Consider the following 27,805-nt stretch of genomic DNA (forward strand, 5'->3'; position numbering starts at 1 on the left):
TACAAGCAGAGGATTGTGGGATTTTGGAGGACCGCTGAGCGCCGACTGCTTAAAGGGGCTGGACTCATAATTCGCGCGTTTCCGTAGGCAATTTTCCCGCCTTCACCCTCTCAGGATTTGGAAGCTCCTTCTGGCGGGCAGTTGCTTCTTTGGTGTTTTGGTAAGGCTCAGGAAGGTTCGGATTAAAGGTTTTATTAGTTATGTTTTGAAGAAACTGAGCAGATAGTGAGGGGCTGTTTGTGCATAATGTTGAAAGGTCAGAAGTGTAAAAAGTTTGAGCCGGATAGATGTGGGTCGTGCCTGTCATCCTAGCATCTGGGAAGCTGACACAGGATTGCCGCGTTTTGGAGCCTGGGCATCTGAATGAGATCCTGCCTAAAAAAAAAAATAAAATAAAAAAAAAAGAAAGAAAGAAAGAAAGAAAAAGAAAATCCACTATCCCTCTGTTGACTGGAGCACATGCCTTTAATTCTAGCTCTCGGGAGGCCGACTCAGGCGGATTTCTGAGAGACTGAGCCTAGTTCTACAAAGTGAAAATTCTGGGAGTACTGTATTATAGAGGACCTTGAAGGTGCTACTAATATAATTATCAATTTATTTCACTTGTTTTCTACAATTGGGCCCTTGCTGGGTGAAGACAGGAAACTGGCAAACTTTAAATAAGTAATGAGGGCTAGCGTAGACAAATCCTTATCCTTTTTTTTTCCGGGGGGGGGGTGGTTTCGAGAGGTAAATCTTTATTCTTCCTTTAGTTTTGAGACTGTTTTGCCTTGCTCAGGCAGGTTTTTTGTTTTGTTTGTTTTTGCCTCCAAGTTGGTTTTTGTGTGTCTTTCACCCTCGATTCCTAGGCTTCTACCCAGAGGTGTGTCACTTTACCCGTTATAGAAAACTTATATTATGAATTTATTAGCTCAGAAATGTATGTTTCTGAGCTGGTGGTGCAGTTCAGCAGTAGAACACTTGCTGGGAGTGAGCCTTAGCATGGAGAAGGGAATTGATCATTGTTTTGGTTCATGGCAATCCAAGAGAACACGAGGAAAAGGCTTAGTAAGGTCCTGACTTTATGAAAGAGTGTTTGGAACTCTTATATGGTAATGCCCATATTCTGAGGCTTTTAGCTTTTTTTTTTAAAGACTTGGGGCAGCCTTATGTATGTATCCCCAGCAGGCCTCTAACTCCCAGAGTAATGGAGAATGACTTTGAAGTTCTGTTCCTCCTTCCTTCACCTGCCTAGAGCTGAGATTACAGGTGTGGGTCGCCATGCCTGGTTTTATGTGGCGCTGGGGAGAGGCCAAGTTGGAGCATCCTACCGAGTTACATTCCCAGCCCCTGTTTCGGCTTTTAAAGTCCTCTAGGACATTGCCCCCCAGACAGAGTCCTTCTATGTAGCCCAGACTGACGGGTTCCTTCTTGCTATATTCTCCATGACAGCAATTCTGGGTCACACTGACCACTTGTGGGTTTTCTTTAGTTCAAAACAGGCGAGCAGATAAGTCACGCGCAATTTAAACCAGCGTCGTCAGCTATTAGAAACAAACAACACAAATGTTTACTTTTGTTTTTTTACTCCCCCCCTCCCACCTTATTTTGAGACAGGGGTTCATGTAGCTCATGCCTCCCTTAAGCTGCCTATGAAGCTGATGATGACTTTGAAATTCCTGATCCACCTGCCTCCACGGCCCACATATGGGGTGACGGGCATGGGGCATCAGGCTTCGCTGCTTCCCTTATTAGGAAGTACAGTAGCAGTCACGTGTGCTTTTCCAGCCTGTGGTATCGCAAGGGGCAGAGGTGGGCGGGGTCCAGGCTGAATGTTGACTTTGACTGCGGTGTGCACAGCTGCCGGTTGAAGGAAAGGGGGCCTTTGTGTGCACGCATGCGCAAGGAGGCCAGTGGCCAATCTTGGATGACTTTCCTTAGGAGCTGTCCACCTTTAAAAAAAAATCTTATTTTTGTTATTATTTGTGTGTTGGTGCACAGAAGATCAGGACAGCAATGAGATATCGTACTTACGTGGGTTGGGAATCGAAACCACTAGCTTGCGTGGCAAGTATCCTTACCTGTTCAGTCAGCTCTCTGGCCCCACTTGTTTAGGTTAGTCTGGTTAGCCATGGAGCCTCAAAACTCTGCATGTCCCCACCTTGCATATGCTGCTATTGTATCCCCAGCTTTTTAGTTTGGGTGCTGGGGAGCAAACTCAGGTCCTAATGCAAGCACTTTACCGACTGTCATTTTTCTCAGGCTGTTTATTGAATTTTATGTTCATTTGTTTTCCAATCCTTACGGCATTTGAGGATATGGATCTTTTTCAGGGTCGTGCTGCAAAGCAGCGGTGTGGTGTTTTTCTAAGCTAATGAGCCAGTATTTTTCAAAGCAAGATCTCGGGACCTGCTAGCCTCAATATTACAGAACCCATTTAAGTGTTGATTGGGATCCTGGATCTCAATTCAGCAAGCTGAGGATTAGGAGGCCCGGAAGGTGGCTCCCTAGGTTAGAGCGTTTGTCGCGCCCAGGCAGCACCCTCGGAAAGCTCCAGCATTTAGGGGGTGGAGACAGATGTTTGTTGTTAGCCAGCCCAACGGAAAGGTGACTTGCTGGCTTAGTGGTAGATAAGACTTTATCTAAATGGGTAGTGCATTAAGTGATTGAAGATACAAAACAAAAAAAAAAATGCGCCTAAAGGCTTTCTGGCTCAGGGAATCCTGCTTGCTCCCTTGGGACCGCACTTCACTCGAGGCCCCTCCCAATCTCGCCTAGGTTCTAAAGGGTAGAGCCCAGCTGCTCAGGGGCAGAAAGATGTCTGGGTCCGACGTTCAAGTTGAGGAAAAGGCGGCATCCAAACAGTGTTCGCAGGTGCAGGTGAGACCTGATTCGGCCTGGGAGGGGGCTGCTAGACACTGGAACCTGGTGCCAAGGAAAAGCCGTAATTCCTACCTTTTTTTTTTTTTTTTAAATTAGGTCGTTAAGTGTTGAGGAAAGTTTCCTACCAGATTTATAAATTACAGTTGGTTGGCCTTTAACCCACCCCTCGGGAGGCAGAGGCAGGTGGAACTCTGAGTTTGAGTCCAGCCTGGTCTAGGACTAGGTTCTAGGTCAGCCAGAGCTTGGAGGTGAGACCCCCTCACTCCTGTCAACAACAACAACAACAAAAACCTCCAAAATCGTAGGATGTGTCTCGGGTCCCTTTCCTCTGGCTCCCCAGCCTTTGCAGCAGTTACCGTCAGCTTTAAGCAATTACCGCTAACTTGAATCTGACCTTTGGCGTAATTGCCTCAGTTACAGACTTGAGGTTAAAAAATGTGCCTTCAGTGATTCCTTTCAGGTTAGAGAGTTAAGTATCCAGATTTTGGAGAGGGGAAAAGTTTCCTAATGAACCATCAGTTTGAATCATGTTGTTACTATGAAGTAGGAATTAGACTTAGGACGATTTGTTTATTGTCTTGTAAGGAAGAACATAGGATCTGGATTTCTAACGCTCTTTTCCTTTATTGCCCCAATAGGTGAATGAATATAAAGAAAATGAGAATAGTGATTATACTTCTTTGAGACCAGTACACACAACTTTAGGGAAAACAGCTAAGGTTTATCTTTCTCCATTTTCGCTCAGCAACACCAAGCTATTTAAATCGACCAGATCCCCGTTTGAAAATAATTCTAACAATGCAGTGTCTCGTAAGAAGACGGGCCGGAAGAAAACTTGTAGAGAGGTTTTAACTTTGAAGATGAAGACTGTATCTTCCAAGGCAGAATCCCTTCTGCTGAAACCACCCTCGGATGCCCGTACTGAAAGTACCAAGCTGGACCCCAAGAACACGGCAGAGCCAGTGACTCTCAGTGTGAACATGGCAAGCAGTGACGAAGATAGTTCCCCAGGCCTGGTAAGAGTGGTTAGTTCTAGTAATCTAATCTCACTTTGAAATGAGAAGGTTTGGAAGGTGAGGTGGGGAAGGATTTCTAGCAAAATCTGTTTTATTAGCTAATGTAAATTTCAAAACATGTTTTGTGTCTGCACGTGCGTGTGTGTGTGTGTGTCTGCACACGAGTGTGCACGTATGTGCTCTGACACGCGAGTGGAGGTTATAGGAGTCAAAAGAAGGTTCTTAGGCATGATGGCAGGCACCTTTCCTGCAAGCCTTTTAATTTAGTGTAAATTTCAAGACGGGATCTTGTTACATAGCCCAGGTTAGCCTCCCATTTATAATCTCTTTGCTTTTGCCTTCTAAAAGTGCTGGCTTAACAGGTATGTACCACCATGTTTGATTGGAAATTAAATATAATTGATTAATTAGTTATTTCTTGTGATATATAGCAAAGTCTGGCCTGGAACTTACTGTATTGATCACACTGGTCTCTTCCTCCCACGGGCTGGGTTTAAGGTATCCTAAGTGTTGTGCCACCTTGCTTGGTTGTTTCTATAGTTTCTTTATTATTTTTGAGACGGGTCTCTTCACGCCGCGGCTGTTTTGTTTTGGAACTTAGTCTGTTGACCTGAGAGTCCTTGAATTTCTGCTGTGCCTCCAGGGTGAAGGGATTAAGGGCGTGGGCCATCCCTGCCCAGCTGCCAGTTTCTTAAAGGAACTGATCTCTTGGTCTGGAACTGCTGAATTAGATTATGTTCAGACTACTGGATTTTAAATTAAAGCTGATTTTTTGCTTGAATATAAGGAATAGAAACGACAGCAGTAAAGATGCTTAAGCAATGCTATGCTTGACTAAGATACATTTTTCTTCTTTGTTTAGAGACAAACTAAGATACAGCATTTACTTCCCTTCCTGCAGTGCTGGGAGTTGAATTTAGGGCCTCACACGTGCTAGGGAAGGGAGCGCTGCACTTGTGAGATAGACTTCCAGCTTGCTTTTCGCCCTTTATTTTGAAGCGGGTCTTACTAAGTTGCCCAGGTTGGCTATGGGAATTTTGGTCCTTTTGTCTGAGTCTCTGTATTCTCTGGGATTACTTGCCCCCCTCACCATGCCTGGATAACATGATGACCATACGGTCCTCTAGTTTCTTCTCTTTTCATCATCACTATTATTTTTTATTATGGTGCTGGGGATTGAGCACAGGGCTTCTGCATGCTACACAAGTACTGCCGCTGAGCATCCTGTCCTTGGGGTAGGGTGACAAGGCTTCGCCTTGCTTTAGGAGTGGTGTTTAGCTTTGTTTGCACATATTATCTATAAGAGCAAGTATAGAATTTTATGAGAAAATTTGTGAATTTTATCTCCCAACCTCTCTATTTTCTACTAATTGTTGTTGTTGTTTTGTTTTTAATAAAGAATTGGCCACCTCTTCTCTCTTAATTCTTCTAGCAGGGTTTCATTAAGTAGCTGAGGCTGGCCTGGAACTCACAATGTAGCCCAGGCTATTCTCAAACTTTTGGTGATTCTCAGCGCTGCAGGTCTGAGCCTCTGTGCGTATTGCTTCATAAAGACTTGGGCCTGGGGACAAGTAGCTCAGTGGTGGAATGCTTGCCTAGCAAATGAGGCTTCAGGCTCAACCTCTGTTACCACAAACCAGCAAACAAAGGAATTGCTAAGCTTGGTGTGATGGTACATACCTTCATCCCAGCACTTTCAAGACAGAAGCAGAGGACTGGTACAAATTCACTACCAGCCTGGTCTGCATAGTAAGTTCTAGACCAGCCAGTGCTACAAATGCGATTGTCTGAAAAATAAAAAAGATCAACCTCAAAAACAGTTTCTCTTGTGGCTGGTGAGATTGTTCATGGGGTGAGGGTGTTTGCTCCTAAGGCGGATGACATGTGTTTAATCCTTAGGGCTTTCATGGAGCAGAAAAACAGACCCCTGAAAGTTATATTTGAAACCTTCTTATGTATGCCCACACACATACAAAGTAAATACATACACACATAAACAAATAACTGTAGTAGGTAAATGTAATAAAAAGAATTTCTTGAGCTGGAGAGGAGTCTCACAGGTTAAGAACACTGGCTGCTCTTCCAGAGGTCCCGAGTTCAAGTCCCAGCAAAGTGCATGGTGGCTCACAACCATCTATAGGAAGGTCTGATGCCCTCTTTCTGGCATGCAGGCATACATATAGGCAGAACACTGTATATATAGTATAAATACGTCTTTTAAAAAAAGGATTTCTTTTCCAAAACCATAGAGAAACCCTGTCTCGAAAAACCAAAAAAAAAAAAAAAAAAAAAAAGGATTTCTTAACTGCTGATTACTTGTTTATTTTAGAGCTGGAGTCTCAAGTATTCCAGGTTCAGACCCTTTTTGAAGGCACAGTGATCTTTAATTACTGAGACAGCCTACTCGGATCCTTTGTTTTCCCTGAGGGCAGAGAGTGCTGGTGTCTAGTGTGAGGGTGGGTTATTCTGGGATTGACCCCAGGGCTCTTGCTAGGGGAGCCCTCTCCTCTCCAATAGAACTGCATTCCTAGCTCTTTTTTTGTTTTTTTTTTTTTTTTTTTGTTTTTGAGACACGTTCACTCTGACTGTCCTGAATCTCAAGTTTGTAGACCGGGTGAGGCTGGCCTTGAACTCAGATTCACCCGCCTCCGTCTCCTAAGCCTGGGGTTTAAAGGTGTGTACCACCACACCCAGTGTTTTTTTTTTTTTTTTAATCGGAAAAACTTTTTGAGCTTGGCAGTTTGTGCTTTTAAACCCAGCACTCAGGAGGCAGAGGCAGGCGTGAAGCAAGTATGGTCTACAGAGCAAGTGCCAGGACAGATTCCAAAACTACACAGAGAAACCCTGCCTCAAAAAACCAAATAAGTAAATAAATAAACAAACAAACAAATAATAAAATAAAAATATTTATTTTGTGTGTAAATGTATGTGTACTGGTTATGAGATCCTCTGAAAGATAAGTTATTATTATTGTTTTGGTTTTTTTGAGAGACAGGGTTTGTCTATGTAATGACTCTGGCTGTCCTGGAACTTGCTCTGTAGGCCAGGCTGGCCCCAAACTTACAGAGATCCACCTACCTCTGCCTATCAAGTGCTGGAATTAAAGGTGTGCACCACCGTCTAGTTATTAGTATTTTTTTTAATAAAGATAACTTTTTTCAAATAATTTATTTCGGGCAGTGGTGGCGCACACCTTTTATCCCAGCACTCAGGAGGCAGAGGCAGGCCGATCTCTGTGAGTTTGAGGCTAGCCTGGGCTACAAGAGCTAGTTCCAGGACAGGCTCCAAAGCTACAGAGAAACCATGTCTCCGAAAAACAAAAACAAACAAACAAACAAAAAATCTGCCCAGTTTATTTGGGCTGGAGAGATGGCTCACACGTTAAGAGAACTGACTGCTGTTCCAGAGGTCCTGAGTTCAATTCCCAGCAACCACACGATGACTCACACCCATCTATAATGAGATCTGGTGCCCAGAACACTATATACATAATAAATAAATTAAAAAAAAAAGAAATCCAAGGTCATCCTTGGCTACAGAGTTTGATGCCAGACTTCAGGGTGTGAAATATTGTCTTTAAAATAATTGGATAGTCAATTACTTAAAGTAATTTATTTAAGTTTATTTTGGATGCATTGGTATGATTGGTGTCCATCCTCCTCGATTTGGAGTTACAGGCAATTGTGAGCTGCCATGTAGGGTCTGGGAAGTGCCAGGTTCTCTTGAAGATAGCCATTGCTCATAACCGCTGTGCCATCCCTCCAGCCCTAAAGATGTCTTTGGGCCGCTAGGAAATAGTTTGCTATAAGGGTATAAGGTATAAGGAAATAGTTTGCATGGTATTTGGCTGCTGATATTAGATCACACCATTTATTTATTTATTTGTGTGTTTGTTTATTTTGAGGCAGGATTTTTCTTTTTCTTTTTTTTTAAATTTTATTTTTCAAAATTTCCACTTCCTCCCCTCCCCACTTCCCTCCCTCTCTCTCATCCTTCCCCCTTCCCCTCCAGTCCTAAGAGAGGGCAGGGTACCCTGCCCTGTGGGAAGTCCAAGGCCCTCCCCCCTCCATCCAGGCTTAGGAAGGTGAGCATCCAAATACAATAGGATCCCAAAAAGCCAGTACGTGCAGTAGAGACAAATCCCAGTGCCATTATCATTGGTTTCTCAGTCGAGGCAGGATTTTTCTACACAGCCCTTGGATGTCCTGGAACTCATTATGTCGGCCAAGCTGGCCTCAAACTCAGAGATCTGTCTGCTATTCTCAAGTGCCAGGGTCAAAGACGTACACCACCACGATCTTACCTAACTATAGATTCAGATTCCCTTGATATTCAGTCCAGCAGAGATTATGGGCTGTTAGTTAAGATAACATGAAATAGAAGTTTGTAAAGTGTGAAGGGGAATTCCTGGGTAGAGAATGAAGAATCTGGTTTTGTGTGTTGGTTTGTTATTAATGTGTGAAGTAACAGATTTTTTTTGGGGGGGGTGTATTTTCTAGGATGATTCTTCAGGACTGTCACCTTATGAGAGGAAGAGATTGAAGAACATCAGAGAAAATGCAAAATTTTTTGCTTCCCTTCAGTTATCTGAGGTATGTATGGTGTTTGTAATGGAAACCAAGATAAGATAATTAGATGATAATTTTTCATAATATCCAATGAGGGAAGGCAAAATTCAAGCAATGCTTGGTATAAGGTCAGTTGGCTTGTGGGCATTGTCCTCCTCCTCCTGTTTTGAGACAGTTTCCCTGGAACTCACTCTATGGACTTGCTGGCCTTGGATTGACAGTGACGTTTCTGCCTCTGCCTTCTGAGTGCCGAGATTAAAGGGGAGCATCACCACATCCAGCTTGTTTTTCTTTTTTCTCTCTTCCATTTGTTTGTTTGTTTGAAGACAGAGTGTCTCTGTAGGTCAGCCTGGCCTCAAACTCCAGGCTGGCCTTGGATTCAGAGATCTGCCTGCCTCTACCTCCTAAGTGCTAGAATTAAAAGGCCTGCACCACCAGCTTCCCGCAGTTGCTGCTTCTTTGTATGTCCTGTTAGACACTTGCGAGCCTGCTGGTGGGTGCTGCATACCATACTCCCCAAGCTTGAGATTGAGAGGTGGAGACTGGACAACTGTCTGTCTGCCTTTTTCTTCCTTCCTTTCTTTTTTCTTTTTTTAAATTTTATTTTATTGGTGTTTTGCATGCGTGTCTGTGTGAGCATGTCAGATCCCCTGGAACTGAAGTTATAGACAGTTGACAGTTGTGAGCTGCCGTATGGGTGCTGGGAATTGAACCTGGGATCTCTGACCTGCTGAGCCCCCGGACAATAGTATTTTAAGGTCATACATAGTAAGCCTACATGAAACTATCTCAGTTAACAAGAACAGCAAAAGAAGCTTGTAAAAGCACTTAAAAGAACATATTAACCAAGAAGTTCCCAGTTGGATTTAATGTTTAGGTTTTTTCTTTTTTTTTTTTTATGGTTTATTTAACTTTATTTTATGTGCATTGGTGTGAAGGTGTCAGATCCCCTGGAACTGGATCTTCAGACAATTGTGAGCTGCCATGTGGGTGCTGGGAATTGAACCCTGGTCCTTGGGAAGAACAGTCAGTTCTCTTAACCGCTGAGCCACCTCTCCAGCCCCTATTTAGGTTTTTTTCAAAGATTTATTTATTTATTTTATGTGTGAGTGCCCTGTCTGCATGTATGACTTTATGCCAGAAGATGGCATCAGATCCCACTATAGATGGTTGTGAGCTGCCATGTGGGTGCTGGGAATTGAACCTGGGTCCTCTGAAGAGCAACCAGTGCTCTTAACTGCTGAGCCATCTCCCCAGGCCCTTAATATTTAGTTCTTTAAAAGAAAAAGGTGTAGGATAAATCTGAAGAATCATGTTGATGTTTGTGTCTTTTTCTTTTTCTCTGACTGTGCTGGGTCAAGCCCAGGAGCCTGTACCTGCTGGGCAAGCTCTACCTGTGAGTCTGGTCCATGTTTAATTGACTCTAGGCATCTTTTCTCACTCTTTTTGGTATGTAGATGTTGGCAGACCAAAGATCAGTCTTAGGTATTGTCCTTAGGAGCAATTGTCCTTGTTTTTGTTTTTGAGACAGGATCTTTGACTGGAACCTGGGGCTTGCCAGTTAGACTAGACTAGCTGTCAGTGAGTCCCAGGGATTAGCCTGCCTCCATCTCTCCAGTGCCTCCATTGTTTTGTTTTGTTTTTTTTTTATTTTTATTTTTTTTTGGTGTTTTTGTTTTGTTTTTTGAGACAAAGTCTCACTCAGTAGATCAGGGTTAACCTTGACTAAATAGTAGGTTCAGAGCTAGCCTGAACCACAGGAAAAAAGAAAGAAAACAATTTACATAGTCTGCTTATGTATGATTTTAATTAATCAAAACTATAATTTGAGGGTCTGGGGAGATGAGGTTCAATTCCTAGCACCCCCGTGGCAGCTCACAAATGTTTGTGATTCTACTCTTAGGGCATCTGATCCCTTCTGGCCTCTGCAGGCACCTGGCATACACATGGGACATATATATACCTACTGGCAAAGTACTCATACATGTGAAATAAAAATAAATCTTAAAGTCGGGCGGTGGTGAATCTCTGAGATTGAGCCCAGCGTGGTCTACAGAGCAAATTCTAGGATTGCCAGGGCTACACAGAGAATCCCTATCTGGAAAAATAACAACAAAAAAATCTTTTAAAAGAGATAATTTTATTGATCAGGCTGGCCTCAAATTTAGAGATCCACTTGCCTCTTCCTCCGAAGTGCTGGGATTAGAGGTATGTGCCACCACGCTCAGCCCACGTTTTATTATTTTTTAATTTTCTTAACATTTAATTTTGAGAAAGAAAGAGGTAGAGAAAGGCCGAGTGCCAGGGTGCGCCTGCATGCTGTGGCACATGTGTAGAGGTCAAAGGACAACTTCGGGAGTGGGTCCTGGTGACTGAGCTCCGGTCATCAGGCTTGGCAGCAAGTGTTCTTATGGATCGAGTCATCTTACTGTCTCATTGTTTTTTTGAGACAGTCTTGCTGTGCAGCCAGGCTGGCCTTGAACTTAGTAAATGTGTCCACTTGCGGCTCCTGAACGTTGGGATATAGATGGGTATGAGCCACCTCACTTTGCTTATATTTTTAAGTTTGTTTTTGCAATGCTGTGATTAAAAACAAGTCTGTGCATTCTAGGCAAGTGCTATGCTACTAAGCCATCCTGCCAGCCCTGTAATAGTGTGTTCAATTAAATAACGTGTTTAATTATGTGAACCTATAAGCAGCTTGGCTCAAGGTACCAGAATACCAGTATATTAGATAGTGTCATATACTTCTTGCTTTTTTTTTTTTTCCGAGACAGAGTTTCTCTGTAACTTGGGATCCTGTCCTGGAACTCACTCTTGTAGACCAGGCTGGCCTCGAACTCACAGAGATTCACCTGTCTCTGCCTCCCGAGTGCTGGGAGTAAAGGCGTGTGCCACCACTGCCCGGCCATATACTTGCTTTCATTATTTTTTTTTTTAAATATTTATTTATTATGTATACAATATTCTGTCTGTGTGTATGCCCACTGGCCAGAAGAGGGCACAAGACCCCATTACAGATGGTTGTGAGCCACCCTGTGGTTGCTGGGAATTGAACTCAGGACCTTTGGAAGAGCAGGCAATGCTCTTAACCTCTGAGCCATCTCTCCAGCCCCCTTGCTTTCATTATTGATGGTGTATTTATCTCATGTCTATTACCAACAATAAGTACTGAATCTTAAAAATCTATTTCCTGAATAAACTGGATATAGTAGCAAATACTTACTGTTTTAATGGGTAAACGGTGTAGTCATATGGTAGCATGTTTATGTGAAGGTATATTTTGTGTGCTTTTCAGTCAGCTGCAAGGCTCCGTGGAATGATAAAGAAGAAACAGCAACCTGAATCAAAGAGGTAAAAGATGTGCTTAACGTTGGCTAGACTACGATATTTTGCTGAGGATTTTAAATTTGAGACATTGAATTGAGCCAGGCTGTGGTTGTGTACGCCCTTAATCTCAATACGGGAGGCAGAGGCAGGCGGACCTCTGTGAGTTCAAGGCCAGCCTGTACATATTTTCAATTCTGGGCATCAAACCTAGACTTAGAGCCTGCTAGGTAAGTGCTTTATCGCTGAGCTATATTTCCATCTCCTGGATCCAATTTTTTTTTCAACCACTTGTAGCTGTTGGACAGCTTTTGTATATTTTCCCCATCTAAAGGTGACCATTATATGAACCCAGAGATTTATTTATTTGCAGAGACAAGGTGTCTCTATAGCCCCAACTGTCCTAGAACTAACTCACTGTATAGAACAAACTGGCCCTCGAACTTAGTGATCTGCTTATGCCTCCAGAGTGCTGGGATTAAAGGTGTGTGTGCCACCACTGCCCAGCCTATTTTTCTATTTTTTTAATTACAGTTTTTAAAAAATATTTATTTATTATGTATACAATATTCTGTCTACATGTATGCCTGCAGGCCAGAAGAGGGCACCAGACCCCATTACAGATGGTTGTGAGCCACCATGTGGTTGCTGGGAATTGAACTCAGGACCTTTGGAAGAGCAGGCAATGCTCTTAACCTCTGAGCCATCTCTCCAGTCCTTGAATTTGTTTTTATAGAACATTAAGGTTTTGGTTTAGATAATTTTGAGACTTTATTAGGATCAGTGTGGCCAAGAGATAAATCAGTAGTTAAGAGCACTTGGCACTCCTGCAGAGTGCTCAGGTTTGGTTCCCTGCAACTATATTGGGAGGCTCACCATTACCTGTAACTCCAGTTCCAGGACACCCAGTGCCCTTTCCTGACCTGTGAGCACTGTATGCATGTGGTGACAAATAAACAGGAGTGCGCACACACAACATCAACAAAAAGCCAGTACAGCTATGCCTATTTCCCTATACAGTGTGTGAATATATCTATAGAACTCATTCCTAGATGTTTATTCCTTAAAATTACTAAACCCAGGACCTGAGAGATGGTTAAGTGGTCAAGAGCACACACAGGCTGCTCTCTAGGAGGCCTGGACGTGGTCCCAGCACCCGCCAGGCTGACTCACTAGCACCCGTATCTCCAATTCAGGCGATTGGATGCCCTCTGGCACTAGGCATACACAGACATAAAAATCAATTTACAAAGTCTTTAACAAGTTACTAAATACGTTTTACTATTCGGTGAGAAAAACATGAGCATTTCCTTTACTCCTTTAGAAAGAGACCTAAGAAGAAAGAAAATGAGATCGGATGTCGAAGGTCCATGCGATTGTTGAAAGTAGACCCTTTGGGAATTCCATTGCCAGTAGCTCCAACACAGCCAGAGTTAGAAGAAGAAGAAAATGTAAGAAAAAGTACAAATATAGTACATTTAGCTTAATCAAATATTGAAAATTTCAAAGTATTTGTAACTAGAGTGATTTTTTTGTTTTGTTTCAGTTTTATTAATTTAATACTTAGGTATTGTATACTTAAGAGATTTGGGTTGTTAACACTGGATATCTGTACTTCTGCAGGAACTTCTGGAGTTCTGGGTAAATTATTTCTCTTTGTGAGCTCCAGGTTCCACATTTAAAAAAATGGTGTCACCCCAGTGTTGGAGAAGCTAAGGCAGGAGATTGTCACAAGCTCGAGCTGGGTTGCCTGGTTTGAGGCTACCTAAACTAGAGAGTAAGAGTGTGTCTAGAATAAGAAGAAAAGGAACTATCAAAAGAATGTTGTACTGATGAAATTAAATAGAATCCATAGTTTTTATTATACTAAGGGTTTAGTAAGTAATTAATAAATGGTACAACTAATACTGTGTAATATGTGATTAGACTGCTAAGGATTGGGCTGGGGAGCTGGTTCAGTGGGTGCAGTGCTTACTGTACGAATAGTACCTGAGTTTGAATCCCCAGAGCCCATGTAAAGCTGGGTGTGGCACCATGCATTTAATTCCATAGTGAGGTATGCTGCTGAGACTAGAGAAATCCAGAAACTGGAGGGCAGCTGACCTGGTGTGTGTGGCAGCAAACAATAGACACCCTGTTTTAAAACAGGATAAAAGGTGAGGACCACCAACACCAGAAGCTGTTCTGACTTAGACATGCGTGTCCACATTCACATAAACACATTACAGATACACAAAGTGAAAATAAAGAGATCCCTTGATATAACTTTTAAACAGGTACTCATGTAGCCTAGGCTGGCCTTGAACCTACTGTGTATTTCAGGATGACCTTGAATTTCTGATCCCGCTAATGCCTTCCCAGTTCCGGGATTAGAGGTATAATCCAGAGTAACTACTTTGTGTCATGCATGCTAGGCAAGGATTCTGCCCGGTGGCATACATCTTAAGCTGTGGCGTAGGCTGTCCTCAAACTCCTGGTCCCCTGTCAGCCTCCTGAGTGCCTTGTTTGAACAGCCAGCCACTTTTAAATGCCTATGATGTGCCACTGTTGTTATTTCAACATCAGCAGTTGAAAATCAGGAAATCAGCGAAAATGAGGCCAAAACCTTGGCCCTTCCTCAGTTTATATTATAGGACAAACAGCCTTTTGCCTTTTCTTTTTGATAGCCTTTGTTACCTCCTGGGCCCTTAGAAATGGTTCCTGAAAACCAGGATGACAGCAATGGACTGTTGTTGAAAGCGTCTTTGAAGACATGGGCAGAGATGAGCAAGGTATCAGTTGGGAAGGCGTTCATTTTAGAATCATCTCTTGAGGAAATTTCTGTGCGTATATATGAACTTAGTCCTTGATCTTTTCCAATGTTGCAGACAAGTAATGAGAGGACCGAGGAGAGGCTGTCTAGCATTAAAAGGTAAGTTGAATTCCTTGCTTTTGTTTTACTTTTGACCTTTGTTTCATTTGTTTTGAGATGCTTGCAGTATGAAACTATAATATAGGGACTGGAGAGATGGCTCAGTTAAAGAGCACTTGACTGCTCTTCCAGAGGTCCTGAGTTCAACTCCCAGCAACCACATGGTGGCTCCTAGCCATCTGTAGTGGGATCAGATTCCCTCTTCTGGTGTGCATGAAGACAGAGCACTCATATACATAAAAGACATGAATAAATGTTGTATAGGACTTTTAAAAAAAAAGCTATTATAGGAAACCTTGAAAATAGTGAAAAATCATCCCTATTATTTCTACACTAACAGTTGTTTGCTTGTTTCCTTCTTTCATAGTGTTAAGGATTAAACTAAAACTTTGAGTGTGCTAAACAAGTGCTCTACCACTGAACTAGCCCTATTTTTTTATACATATATATTATTTATTTACTTTCTGGGGGAGGGTGTTTCGAGACAGGTTTCTCTGTAACTTTGGAGTCTGTTCTGGAACTTGCTCTGTAGACTAGGTTGACCTCAAACTCACAGAACTCCACCTGCCTTTGCCCCCCCCCCCCCCCCCCCCGACTGCTGGGATTAAAGGTGTGCGCCACCACCGCCCGATTTATTTACTGCATATTATGACTGATCTTGAACTTGATGGAGGAAGGTCATTGGTTAAAAAAATAAACTGCTTGGCTGGCCCTCAGAGGTTAAAACATAGGTGGGACGAGTAAACAGAACAGAATGCTGGGAGGAAGAGGAAGTGAGCTCAGACTCGACAGCTCTCCTCTCGGGAGCAGACGCCTCAGAAGAGATGCCATGCCCCGCTCCGGGCAGACAGACGCGATTCAGCTCTGACCCAGGATGGATGTAGGCTAGAATCTTCCCGTTAAGACCGGTGCTCACAGATTATTAGAGATGGGTTGATCGGGATATCAGAATTAGCCAGTAAGGGCTAGAGCTAAAGGGCCAAGCAGTGTTTGAAAGAATACAGTGTCCATGTAATTATTTCGGGTAGAGCTAGCCATGTGGGCGACCGGGTGCTGGGGACGCAGCCCCGCCGCTCATATCACTACATGAACTCACAGAGATCTGCTTGCCTCTGCCTTGAGAGTGTTAGAATTAAAGAGATGCATCACTGTACCCTGCCTTTCCTCCACTCTTAGACAATTCGGGCTTCTCTGTCCTTGGAACTAGCTCTTATAGACCAGGCTGGCCTCAAACTCACAGAGATTCGCCTGCCTCTGCCTCCTGAGTGCTGGATTAAAGGTGTGTACCACCACTGCCTGGCTTGGGTGAATCTTCTTACCTCAGTTAAATAATCAATATAATTCTTCATAGATATGCCCCCAGGCCAATTGGATCTTAGACAGCCTTTCATCACAAGTGATTCCAACGTCTGTCAAGCTGAAAATTAAAATTAAAGCCTGCACACAGTTAGGCCTTGACTTTGTAATCCTCACTTTTTTTTTTAAAGGTTTGTTTTATTATGTATATGGTGTTCTGTCTGCATGTTTGCTTGCATGCCAGAAGAGGTCATTAGATCTCATTATAGATGGTTGTGAGCCACCATGTGGTTGCTGGGAGTTGAACTCAGGACCTCTGGAAGAGCAGTCAATACTCATAACTAACCTCTGAGCCATCGCTCCAGCCCTATATCCTCATTTTTAAGTTGCTAAGATTTACAGGCCTTCAGTAGTAGGACTGACCCTGACACGGGGTGGAAACTATAAATGTGGAGACTTTATCTCAACCCTAACATAACATTGCTTGGCATATAGTATATATTCAGACTCGAATAAACGAATTCACATTTCACTTGTGTTCATATATATATTCACATACAGTTTTACACTGTGCCTTCTTGGATATTTGCACATTTACTAGAGCACACTTCTACCCATTTTGTATTTGGAATTAGTTTCTGTTAAGTGTGTGTGTGTGTGTTTGTCTAAGTGCATTCATTATAGCAGACTTTTCTTAGGTTTTCAGACATGGGGCTAATGAATCAAACATTGAGGCCACCCTTATGGTTTTCATTATACACTATTGAATCGTTTCTTTAAAATCTTCTCTTCTAAAAGTCTATGAACTTGAAGTACGTGTGTGTGCACAGAGTGGCTCCCTTTGCTAAGCCATATCTCAGCCCAGTCATGTTACGTTTTAACTGTAGCCTCCTAAGTTTTGATGCCATCATTAAAATTATCAAAATTAATTTTATAATCAGAAAATAATAACCTTGATTTATTTGGTTTCTTTTGTCATCAGGAAGTAGATATTCACCAGAATTTACTAGTTGTGCTTTTTTTAAAAATTATTTTTTACTTATTGGTACTATTAAAATTGTTTTTAACTTACCCTTTTTTGTAGCTACAAAGCCAAATTAAGTGGTATGGTCATCAGTGAAGCTACTGTTTGTAAAGTGACCAAAGGTGCCATCACCTCTGTGGCCCTCCATCCATCAGAAGAAAGAACCTTGGTAGCAGCTGGGGCCAAGTCTGGGCAAATCGGACTCTGGGATTTGGTGAGTTGATACTGCCTTTTGGGAGATTACCTAAAGTGTGCCTGAAGGAAATGTCATAAAGAGAATAGCCTGGAACATTTATTTATAAATGTTGCTTGAGATTTGTGGTTTTGCACTTTATGATTCCAAATTTTAGAAATCTGACAGAATTTGAATTTGTTTTTTTTAAAATATTTATTTATTTATTATGTATACAATATTCTGTTTGTGTGTATGCCTGCAGGCCAGAAGAGGGCACCAGGCCCCATTACAGATGGTTGTGAGCCACCATGTGGTTGCTGGGAATTGAACTCAGAACCTTTGGAAGAGCAGACAATGCTCTTAACCTCTGAGCCATCTCTCCAGCCCTTGAATTTGTTTTTATAGAACTTTAACATTTTTCGCTTGAGTATCTTTAGCCATCTGGACATAAATTATCCGGCAGGAGAAATTTAAATGTATGTGTGAAGAAATTGCATATGAAAAGTCTGTTTAAATTATGTTCAAATAGGGTTTGTTGTGATTTGAATTTTAGGTCTTCCTCCATGTTATGTTGAATTATTATTATTTTTTTGAGGTTTTGTTGTTGTTGTTTTGAGGCAGTTATGTAGACCAGGCAGGTCCTGAACTCTCAGCACTCTGCTTGTCTGCTTGGGGTGACACCAAGTTTTTTTTTTTTTTTTTTTTTTTTTTTAACATTTATGTTATTTACTTTTGTTTTTAATTTAGAAATTTACGTGTGTGGGTAGTTTCTTTATTTTTTGCGTATGTGCATGTGTTAGTGCCTGGTGTCCAGAGAAGCCAGAGGGGTATTGGATCCCCTGGGAACTGGAGTTGCAGACCGTGAGCTGACATGGGGTGCTGGGAAATGACCCGAATCCTCTGGAAGAGCTCTTAACCACGGAGTCATCTCTTTAGCCTGTTTTTGTTTTTTAAATTGTACTTGTATTCCTGTGTGTGCATTAGGGTGTTCGTGCATGTTTGGAGGTCAGAGGTTTATACCACTCTGGGGACTGCATCCAGGGCTTTGCATGTGCTAAGTGGGCACTCTAGCAGCTGAGCTGCATCCTCAGCACCTTTTTGTTAATTTTTGTATATAATTTTGTTGTTTACTCAGCTGGTAGAGCCACTTACCCAGCATGCAGGAAGCTCTGCGTTTGGCTCTTAGGGAAAAGAACATTTCAGAATGGAAAAGCTTGACAAAAGAATTGATGATCTTGGGACTGGATAATGGACTGGATAATGGCTCAACTGTTCTTTAAGCGGACCCAGGTTTTATTCCTAGCACCCACATGGCAGCTCACAACCATCTGTAACTCCATTTCTAGGGAATCCAATCCGCCTTCTGACCTTCATGTATTCATTTATACATAAAATTAAAATAAAGTTGTTGTTGTTCTTGTTTTTTTTTTTTTTTGAGACAGGGTTTCTCTGAAGCTTTGGAGCCTGTCCTGGAACTCACTCTGTAGACCAAGCTGGCCTCAAACTCACAGAAATCCACCTGCCTCTGCCTCCCGAGTGCTGGAATTAAATGTGTGCGCCACCACCGCCCAGCTTTTTTTTCCTTCTTTTTTTTTAAGGCAGGGTTTCTATTCTGGCATGTCCTAGAACTTGGCTATGTTGATTAGGCTGTCCTGAAACTCACAGAGATCCAGCTGCCTCTGCCTCCCTAGTGCTAGGATTAAGGCCATTACCACTATGCCTGGCTCCTAATGTAAATCTTCAAAGAAAAAAAAACTGATGAGCAGGGCCAGGCATGGTGGCTCACACCTTTAATTCCACTTGGGAGGTAGGAGTAGGTTGATCTGTTTGTTCAAATCCAGACTGATCTACCTACTGAGTTCCAGTCAGCAAGGGTCTATAGTGAGACCCTGTCTCAAAACAAAACAACAACAAAAGAATTGCTGATCAGAACTGAAGTGTCTTTTTTATAGTTTTATGTATATGGATGTACTGCCTACATGTATGTCTTAGTGACATTATCATTTTCTGAGTATGGGTGTTTTGCTTGAACATATGTCTTAGTGACAAGAATCTTTACCTGCTAAGCCTGTCCCATTCTTTGTATTTTTACTTTTTTTTTTTTGAAAATAATTTTCCCCCTTCTCTTTCCTCCCTCCAACCTTCCCCCCAAATTCATGGCCTCTATTTCTTTAATTGTTGTTACATAATTGGCATATATCTTCCTAAATATAATTCATTCAGTTCTTATAATGTTACTTTTATGTATATGATTTCAGAGATGACTCCTTGGTATTGAATAACCCATATTTTTGTCTTAAATATTTTTTTTTGTTTTATTTTTAAGTGTATGGGTATTTTGCCTGTCTGTGTGTTCATCAGGTCCATGTCTGATGTCTTCCAAAGTCAAAAGACAACAGCAGGTTCCCTGGCATGGTTGTGCAGTGCCATGTGGTGTTGGGAATCAGACTCGGGTTCTCTGTAAGAGCAGCAGACGATTTTAACTGCTGAGCCAACTCTCTGGCTGTTTTGCTTTATTTTATTTTATTTTGAGGTGGGCTCTTGATGTGTTTCTTGGACTTGGCTTAAGCCCCACCCCCTATGCTGTTTTCAGCTCGAGCAATCCTACTGTCTCAGCCTCCTGAGTAGCTGTGAGCAGAGGTGCAGGCCGTCTCGGCTGGCAGGAGCCGGGTTTTTGTTCCCTTATTGAGAAGAGGCTAGTCTGATAGTCGCCCAAAGCTGGACGTGTGAAATTAATGTGGTCGGGTATTGTTAAAGTGAATGTCAGGAAACAAAGAATTCCAGTATAAAGTTGTTGATTCTGGGCCCGTGAAATGCTCAGAGGATAAAGATGCCTGGTGACCCGAGTTCGATCTCAGAATTCCTGGTGAAAGGAGAGAACTGACTCCGACAAGGTGTCCTCTGACTTACACACGTATGTCATGGCCCCTGTATGGTCATGTTGTATACACATGTTTTTAAAAGGCTGCTGGTTCTGATTGTCTGGGAGAGTGAGTATGGTTAGGCTAAGCAAAGACTCAATATAATTCCTATGTAAATACTTTAGTGATATGAAGACATAGTAATATCCAAGGCCACATCCATTACTGCTCTTCACTGGTTTTGTCTTTCCCCTCACCAACTTTCTTCCAGACCCAGCAACATGAAGATGAGCCGTATGTTTTTTATCCCCACAGTCAGCCCGTTAGCTGTCTTTACTTCTCACCCTCCAATCCAGCCCACCTGCTGTCCCTGAGCTACGATGGCACATTGCGATGTGGGGACTTTTCCACTGCGATTTTTGAAGAGGTAACTGTTAATGTGTTTACTAGCTGACATCGGAGAATATTCTGGATTATTTATTAAGTGGTACACTTGGTTGTTGTGTGGTGTTTTACTCTTGACTATTTTTTTGGGGGGGGGGGCGCCACCCAGCTCCCAAATAAATCACACGTGGAGGCTTGTTCTTAGTTATAAATGCCTGGCCTTGGTGTGGCTTGTTTCGTGCCGACGTTTTTAATATATTATCCTGACTGCCTTTTACCTCTGGGCTTGTATTTTTCTCTATTTCTGTATACCTTTCTTTGCTTCTTTCTCCTTGGCTTGCTGGGTGGCTGACCCCTGGTGTCCTGTTCTCCTTGTTCTCTTGTTTGTTCCTTGTTCTTCTCGTTTTCCCTTCTATTTATCCTCTCTACCTGCTAACCACACCTATTTATCCTCTCTACCTGAGAACCCCACCTATTTATCCTGTCTACCTTCTAACCCCACCTATTTATACTTTCTACCTGCTAACCTCACCATGTATCCTTGCTCCTTTTTGCTATTGGCCCTTCTCTTTATTAGGAATACCAGGTGCTTTAGACAGGCAAAGAATCACAGCTTCACAGAATTAAACTAATGCAGCAAAACAAAAGTCACACACCTGAAAATAATATTCCTCAACACTTGATTTCTGTATCAACCATACTGAGAGAAGTTTGTGGTACCACTTAGGGACTAAGTTTAAAAAAGAATTCTAAACCATTTATTCTAACAACTACCATAGCACAGAATGGCGGCTACTTCTGGTTCATTTCACTCAATTTCTAAATTATCTTTTACTGGGAAAGCCTTTCTCTTCATTGATTTTTTTTTTCTCTTTTAATTAAAGAATGAAGATAGTGCAGCTCGATTTTTTTAAAAATATATTTATTTATTTATTTATTATGTATACGGTGTTCTGTCTGTGTGTATGCCCGCATGCCAGAAGAGGGCACCAGACCTCATTACAGATGGTTGTGAGCCACCATGTGGTTGCTGGGAATTGAACTCAGGACCTTTGGAAGAGCAGGCAATGCTCTTAACCGCTGAGCCATCTCTCCAGCCCCCTCGATTTTGTTTTTTGACATGGAGCCTTGTCGTGTAACTCAGGTTGGCCAGGGTTTGTGATTTTCCTGTCTCGGTGTTCAAGTGGCCAGGATGACAGACCCAGTTTGGCATCGCAGATGATTGTAGCAAACAGTTTACTTTTTCAGGAAATCAGAGTTAAAACAAAAATTAATTTTTCTTTTTTTTTGGTGTTTGCAATTCTGACTGTCCTGGAACTCACTGTGTAGACCAAACTGGCCAAATTCACATAGATCCTCCCGCTTCTGCCTCCCAAGTGAGGTGAGAGTTATCATACCCAGCTTTGAAAATTAAGCATTTTGATCTGCCCTAGGGATGCAGCCCAGATGTTAGAGTGCCAGCCTAGCAGGCACAAGGCCTTGGGTTCAGTCCTCAGCATCACACAAGCTGGTGTAGTGGCACCTGGGAGGGTGAGAAGCTCAAAGTCCTCCTTAGCTATATACTTTGAGTTTAAGTCCAACCTGGGCTGCTGAGGGACCATGTTTCAAAAAAACAAAACAAAATAACAAAAAAAAAAAGAAATTTAATCTGTTTATTCTTCTATCAACAATAGTTATAACTGAATATCCAGTCATATATCCTAGAGTTCATTTGGATTCAAAACTACTTCTGTTAAGATATAATTTTAGGCTGGACAGTGGTGGTGCACTCCTTTAACCCCAGCACTCAGGAGGCAGAGGCAGGAGGATCTCTTTGAGTTTAAGGCCACTCTGGTCTACAGAGCAAGTTCCAGAATTAGCCAGGGAACAAAGAGAAACCCTGCCTCAAAAAAGAAGTAAGAAAAGGAAAAAAAAATTTTTTAGTTAGCTAGAATTCAGAGCCAGTTATTTTTCTAGTAAGTTTCACAGAGTAGATTTGGAATTGAGGGTTTCAGATCTGGGGTGTAGCTCTGATGTGGATTAACTGACCATTTGATTTAGACAAACCTCTGTGTTTTTATTTTGTTTTATATTTCCTGTGGACGATAGCAGGGTAAATGATATTTTTATAACTTATTTACTACGAATTTTTTTTTTTTTTAACATGAGGCAGAGTCTCTATGTAACAGCCCTGGCGGTCCTAGAACTAGCTCTTGTAGACCAGGCTGGCCTCAAACTCACGGAGATCTGCCTGCCTCTGCCTCCCGAGTGCTGGAATTAAAGGCGTGCGCTACCACCGCTTGGCCCCTTTACTAGGGATTTAAGCATTGGTTTTCTCTAAAAGAATGTTTTTATGGAACCCCAGTACTTGGGAAGAGAATGCAGGAGAATCATTAGTTCAGGGCCCGCCTCGGCTACATGGAAAGGTGTGAGGACAACTTTGGGGAGTCAGTTGTTGCCATAGAGTCTCTGTGCTGCTACGCCTGTACTCTGAGATGCCTGCCGAGCCTCTACCTCCTGCCGTGGTGGGGGTGCTGGAAGTACAGATGTGTAGCACCCCACCCATCTTCTTGGGGGTTCCAGGGATTGCACTCAGATTGTCAGCTTGTGATTTGATCTGCTGAGCCACCTCCCCGGCCTTGGGGTTTTAACTGGATTATTGCTTCTCCCCTAGGTGTACAGAAACGAGGGAAGCAGCCCCTCTTCCTTTGACTTCTTGGCAGAAGATGCTTCCACTCTGCTAGTGGGACACTGGGATGGACATTTGTCACTGGTAGATAGACGGACACCTGGAACTTCCTATGAGAAGCTTTTTAATTCATCCATGGGAAAAATTAGAACCGTTCATGTCCACCCAGTATCCAGGCAGTATTTTGTCACGGCAGGATTGAGGTATGTTTTCTTCTGGGTTTATTATTCATTCATTTATTTTTTTGGGTGGGGTCCTTCTTGCTATCTCCGTCTGCTTAGAAATTGTGCTGATCCTCCTTTACCTTTTCAAGGGCTGGGATTATAGATGTTTGTTACTGAGCCAGGTTTGAATTAATTTAGTTTCTCAGACATTTGATCTTCCTTCCTTCCTTTCTTCCTTTCTTTTTTTTGTTTTTTCGAGACAGGGTTTCTCTGTAGCTTTGGTGCCTGTCCTGGAACTAGCTCTTGTAGACCAGGCTGGTCTTGAACTCACAGAGATCCGACTGCCTCTGCCTCCCAAGTGCTGGGATTAAAGGCGTGTGCCACCACCGCCCGGCTTCCTTTCTTTTTTTTAAATCTCGAGACAGGATCTCATTCTGTAGACCAGGCTGTCCTGGAACTCGGAGATCCATCTGCCCCTGCCTTCTAAGTGCTGGGATTAAAAAGTGTGTACCACCGTACTTGACACACATTTGACTTGTGTGCTATATAGAACCTAAGTAATTTTCCCTTTCACACTGATGGAAATATAATTTTTAATAGGAATTCTTTTGGTTTAATAGAGAAACTGTTCAAGAAAGCACCCATGTCCACATGTATTTGCTTCTAATTAAATGAGAAGAAAACTTAAAATTGTAATAAACAGAAAATTTGTGTGTATGACCCTAACTTGGCCCATACCTTGGCTTTTGTTTCTTGGAGATTGATTTATTTTTTGTGGACACAGGGTCTTCCTATGGTGGCTCTGACTGTCCTAGAACTCACTTTGTAGAACAGGCTGGCCTTAAACCCACAGAGCTCCACCTGCCTCCTGAGTGCTGGGATTAAAGACATGCGCCACCTCTCATGTCTCAGCACTTGGAGATAGAGGAAACCTGGTAGAAACTAGTCTTGTGCCTGAGGCAACATGGGTCTTCTGTGTCCTGGAATTTCTTCAATGTTTTATTTATTTTCCTGTGCCAGTCACTGTCTGTGAAGTTAGATATAAGAGGGTTTTGTCTTAAATGTTCCTAATGTAGTACTTGTCTGAGTGTGTAACTTAGTCCGTGGGCTCACTGCATGGGCTGTACTGATAATTTCTCTTCCCATCCCAGGGACGTTCATATTTATGATGTGAGGCACCTGAACTCCAGGAGAAGCCAGCCTTTGATCTCTGTGACTGAACACACGAAGAGCATTGCCTCTGCCTACTTTTCACCCGTCACTGGTAACAGAGTGGTGACCACCTGTGCTGACTGTAAGCTAAGGTACACTAAGAAGATAGAACCGTGTTTTTTGGGGGAATCTATTTAGAGACTGCTGCTATGGTGTTTGTAACTAGAAGTTTTGTTTACTGCTGTTGCTATGGAATCACTAGTGTTACTGTTATTATAGTCCCTCTCTTCTCCTCTTTCCTTTTCTACCCCCCTTTCTCCCACCCCATTCCTCTTGGTCCCACTTCTTATCCCTCCCTCTCCCAGGTCTCGCTGTTTTCCAGGCTGACCTTGAATTCGCCCTCTTTCTGCTTTGGCCCCTAGAGTACTGGGACTTTAGGTGTGTTTCACCACCTCAGATAGGAGAAAGCTCTGCCCTCTGGGGAAAGTGGGATCTACTTTAAAAGTGTGTTAAATGGAAATTGCTCAGCCCCAGACTTTGGGCAAAAAAATTATGCTTCTGCCCAAGCTAATAGGTGTGGTTTTAGGGGTTTTCCTTTGGTACCTTTCTATAACTACTTCCCCAAAACTGATTTAAATCAGTTGAACTGAGAAACAGAAAAAATGTCAGTTGAAGAAACATGAAAGGGCGTTTGTAGTCCTAGTTTCTCGGCAAGTTGAGGCAGACAGATCCCTTGAGCACAGGCAGGCAGCATAGTGAGACCCCCATTTCTCGAGAATGATGTGAAGACAGTTAATGCAACTACAGGAAAAGTGATCCTGTTCTCTTTGAGAATACTTAATTCTGTTTCAAATTTGCGAGTTCTTTAAGGGTTGGGATTCATCTTTCAGCAAGTATCTCTTGAATGTGTCCCATGGACCAGGCTCAAGAACGGCAAACACATGATCTGCAGGTGCTAGTGTCTAGCCACGTTTGTGAGCCTTACCGGGACATGATGTAAGGTTATCGTGGAAGCCCACCCCCACCTCCACTTCTTACCACACAGCTCTCTTTGTCTTGACAACTTTTTATCCATTTTCCTTCATTCACACTCTAGTGTTTATGCTTACTACATTAACCTCTGGTAATTATGCTTTCTAATAGTCAAATTGGGCAGGCAGCTCCAGTGCCATGAGATTGCCCTGGGTCAGCTGGGCCCAAAGGGGAGGAGTAACTGAGCCTGGCCTCATTCTGGGTCCCTCCACTTTTTGTACTGACCAGTCAGTCTCTTCAGCAGTTCGGAAATGACATATCAGGCCATTAGGCTATCAACTAATGAATCAGAGGGATGTTTGCTTTTTTTTGTTTGTTTGCATGCTTTTTTGCTTCTAAAACAAATTATTTGCTGGGCAGTGGTGGCGCACCCAGCACCACCTGTGAGGAGTGTGCCTGGTCCCTAAGAACTGAATTTACAGAGCTTCCATGTGGGTGCTGGAAATTGAGCCTAGGTCCTCTAGAAGAGCAGTCAGTGGTCTTAACCTCTGAGTTATTTCTCCAACCCTGAAAGTTTGGTTTTTATATATGCATGCACTCTCAGAGTATTTGTGAGTTTTAATTCCACAGCCCTTATGTATGTGTGAATCTGAATATAATTTTAGATGCCAGATTGTCACTTTAGAATGTACATGCCAAGCTGGTGTGGTGGTGCCTACCTGTAATCTAGCCCTCAGGAGGTCAAGTAGGAAGGTTGACAGTTCTAGGCATACATAGTGAGATACTGCTGCAAAGAAAGTTTATTTATTTATTTTTGGTGTTTCAAGACAGGGTTTCTCGTAGCTTTGGAGCCTGTCCTGGAACTCTGTAGACCCGGCTGGCCTCAAACTCACAGAGATCTGTCACCTCTGCCTTCCAAGTGCTGGGATTAAAGGCATGTACCACCACTGCACGGCAAAAATTTATTTTTTTAGAGTTATAGTGTTTAAGTATGTCCAAACTAAGCTTATTTTACGGATTGAATTTTTTAGTATAGTCCATGTCCTTATTGTTAAAGACAGCATCTGAGGTTATAATCTGATCCCACACAAAGTAACTGTTATATTTCCCACTGTGAACCAACAGATAGCTTAAATACACAGTTACTTTTTCAGTAAGACTGGAGAATCTAAGTAACATGGCGGTGTAACTGTTTATTTGCAGAGTCTTTGACAGCAGCTCTGTGTCATCCGAGATTCCTCTCCTCACCACCATCAGGTAGGCCTCCCTGCACCTGAGCAGCAGCAGATGCAGAAGGCGCATGCTAGGCATGTGACTCAAGGAGAGACTGTTGTTCTGGTTTTGCGCTGTGTTGTGTAAGCATCCTTGCCTTTCAGTCCTGTCCAGAAGAGCTCTCGCTTCCGGGTCTCAGTGACCCAGCTCTTAGCTGGCACGTGCTCTCAGCTTTACTCAGTACCTTAGACTCTGTCTACTTGGTGGGGCTCCTGTTTGTGCTGGCTTCGGTGGCTTCCGCACGTGTCTCCCTCATGGCCCTCTTCTTGAGCCCTTTACTTTGGATGTGCCAGCTTAATGTCTAACGATTCCCTGTGCCAGGCCTTCTCTCTAGAGGTTGTTCTTTATCATGTTTGAAGCTGGGAGTGTGTTAGACTTTGTTAGTGTTAGTTTTCAGAGGCTCTATTTAAGCATATTTTGTTTCCTTTTTTATAGGACTTACTCATTTAATTTTATTTTTCAGATACTATGTTTCAGTTTATCAGTTTCCTTGGTTTTTGTTTGTTTGTTTTTGAGACAGGGTTTCACTATGTAGTCCTAGCTGTTCTAGAACTCCCTTGGAGACCAGACTGGTCTCGAACTCACAGACAGCCTCTGTCTCTGCCTCTTGAGTGCTAGGATTAAAAGGTGTGCAACACTGTTCCCAAACTTTACTTAATTTATTAAGAAATAAAAATGTCGTTGTTGCATACACTATGTTTTGAAATATGTGTACATTATAGAATGGCTAAACTGAGCTGGTTAACATGCATCACCTCACATTCCTTTTTTTCCTTCCCTCTAATCTCTTTTACTGACTTAAATGAATGATGGTTTGGGGGGTAAAGGCGCTTGCTGAGCAAGCATGAGGACTTTAGAGTTCCATCTCTGAACCTCTTGTGGATGTCAGGCAGCTCACAACTGCCTCTAACTGCTGCTGGCCTTCAGGACAAGCACAAACATGGGATACTCATAGACTGACATACACACAAGAAAAGTCAGATAAATCTTAAAAAGGTTTTAAAAAATCCAACCCCCTAACCAAAACATTCCTAACTCTATTTCTAGAATAGATCTTTTGACTCTTCCCCACTCTCTGAATTTGCTTTCTTTGACCAACTTCTTCCCCGCCCTCCACTACCAGCCTCTGTGACTGTTCCTTCTTCACTTTTAA

General features: G+C 42.6%; 1 protein-coding gene across 3 annotated transcripts in view; it reads left to right on the plus strand.

The window, feature by feature from the left end:
- The first annotated feature begins 72 nt into the window (after window positions 1-72).
- The window catches only part of Wdr76 (WD repeat domain 76), a 34,304-nt gene continuing 6,571 nt past the window's right edge, over window positions 73-27,805 (plus strand). The window contains exons 1-13 of one of the 3 annotated variants that reach the window (XM_041678957.1): window positions 73-160; window positions 2,758-2,859; window positions 3,501-3,878; window positions 8,378-8,470; window positions 11,745-11,800; window positions 13,098-13,224; window positions 14,440-14,544; window positions 14,641-14,684; window positions 17,065-17,218; window positions 20,312-20,467; window positions 23,078-23,295; window positions 24,408-24,560; window positions 26,584-26,637. In XM_041678957.1, the coding sequence (XP_041534891.1) occupies window positions 2,797-2,859; window positions 3,501-3,878; window positions 8,378-8,470; window positions 11,745-11,800; window positions 13,098-13,224; window positions 14,440-14,544; window positions 14,641-14,684; window positions 17,065-17,218; window positions 20,312-20,467; window positions 23,078-23,295; window positions 24,408-24,560; window positions 26,584-26,637 (1,601 nt within the window). In that variant the 5' untranslated portion in view covers window positions 73-160; window positions 2,758-2,796. Of the gene's footprint in view, window positions 161-2,757; window positions 2,860-3,500; window positions 3,879-8,377; window positions 8,471-11,744; window positions 11,801-13,097; window positions 13,225-14,439; window positions 14,545-14,640; window positions 14,685-17,064; window positions 17,219-20,311; window positions 20,468-23,077; window positions 23,296-24,407; window positions 24,561-26,583; window positions 26,638-27,805 lie in introns of those variants that run through there. The other 2 variants (XM_041678959.1, XM_041678958.1) reach the window with 2 other exon arrangements.

The sequence above is a fragment of the Microtus oregoni genome, unplaced genomic scaffold (assembly GCF_018167655.1).
Source record: "Microtus oregoni isolate MIOR12 unplaced genomic scaffold, Mior012 000031F_ref0000149, whole genome shotgun sequence".
Classification (NCBI taxonomy): Eukaryota; Metazoa; Chordata; class Mammalia; order Rodentia; family Cricetidae; genus Microtus; species Microtus oregoni.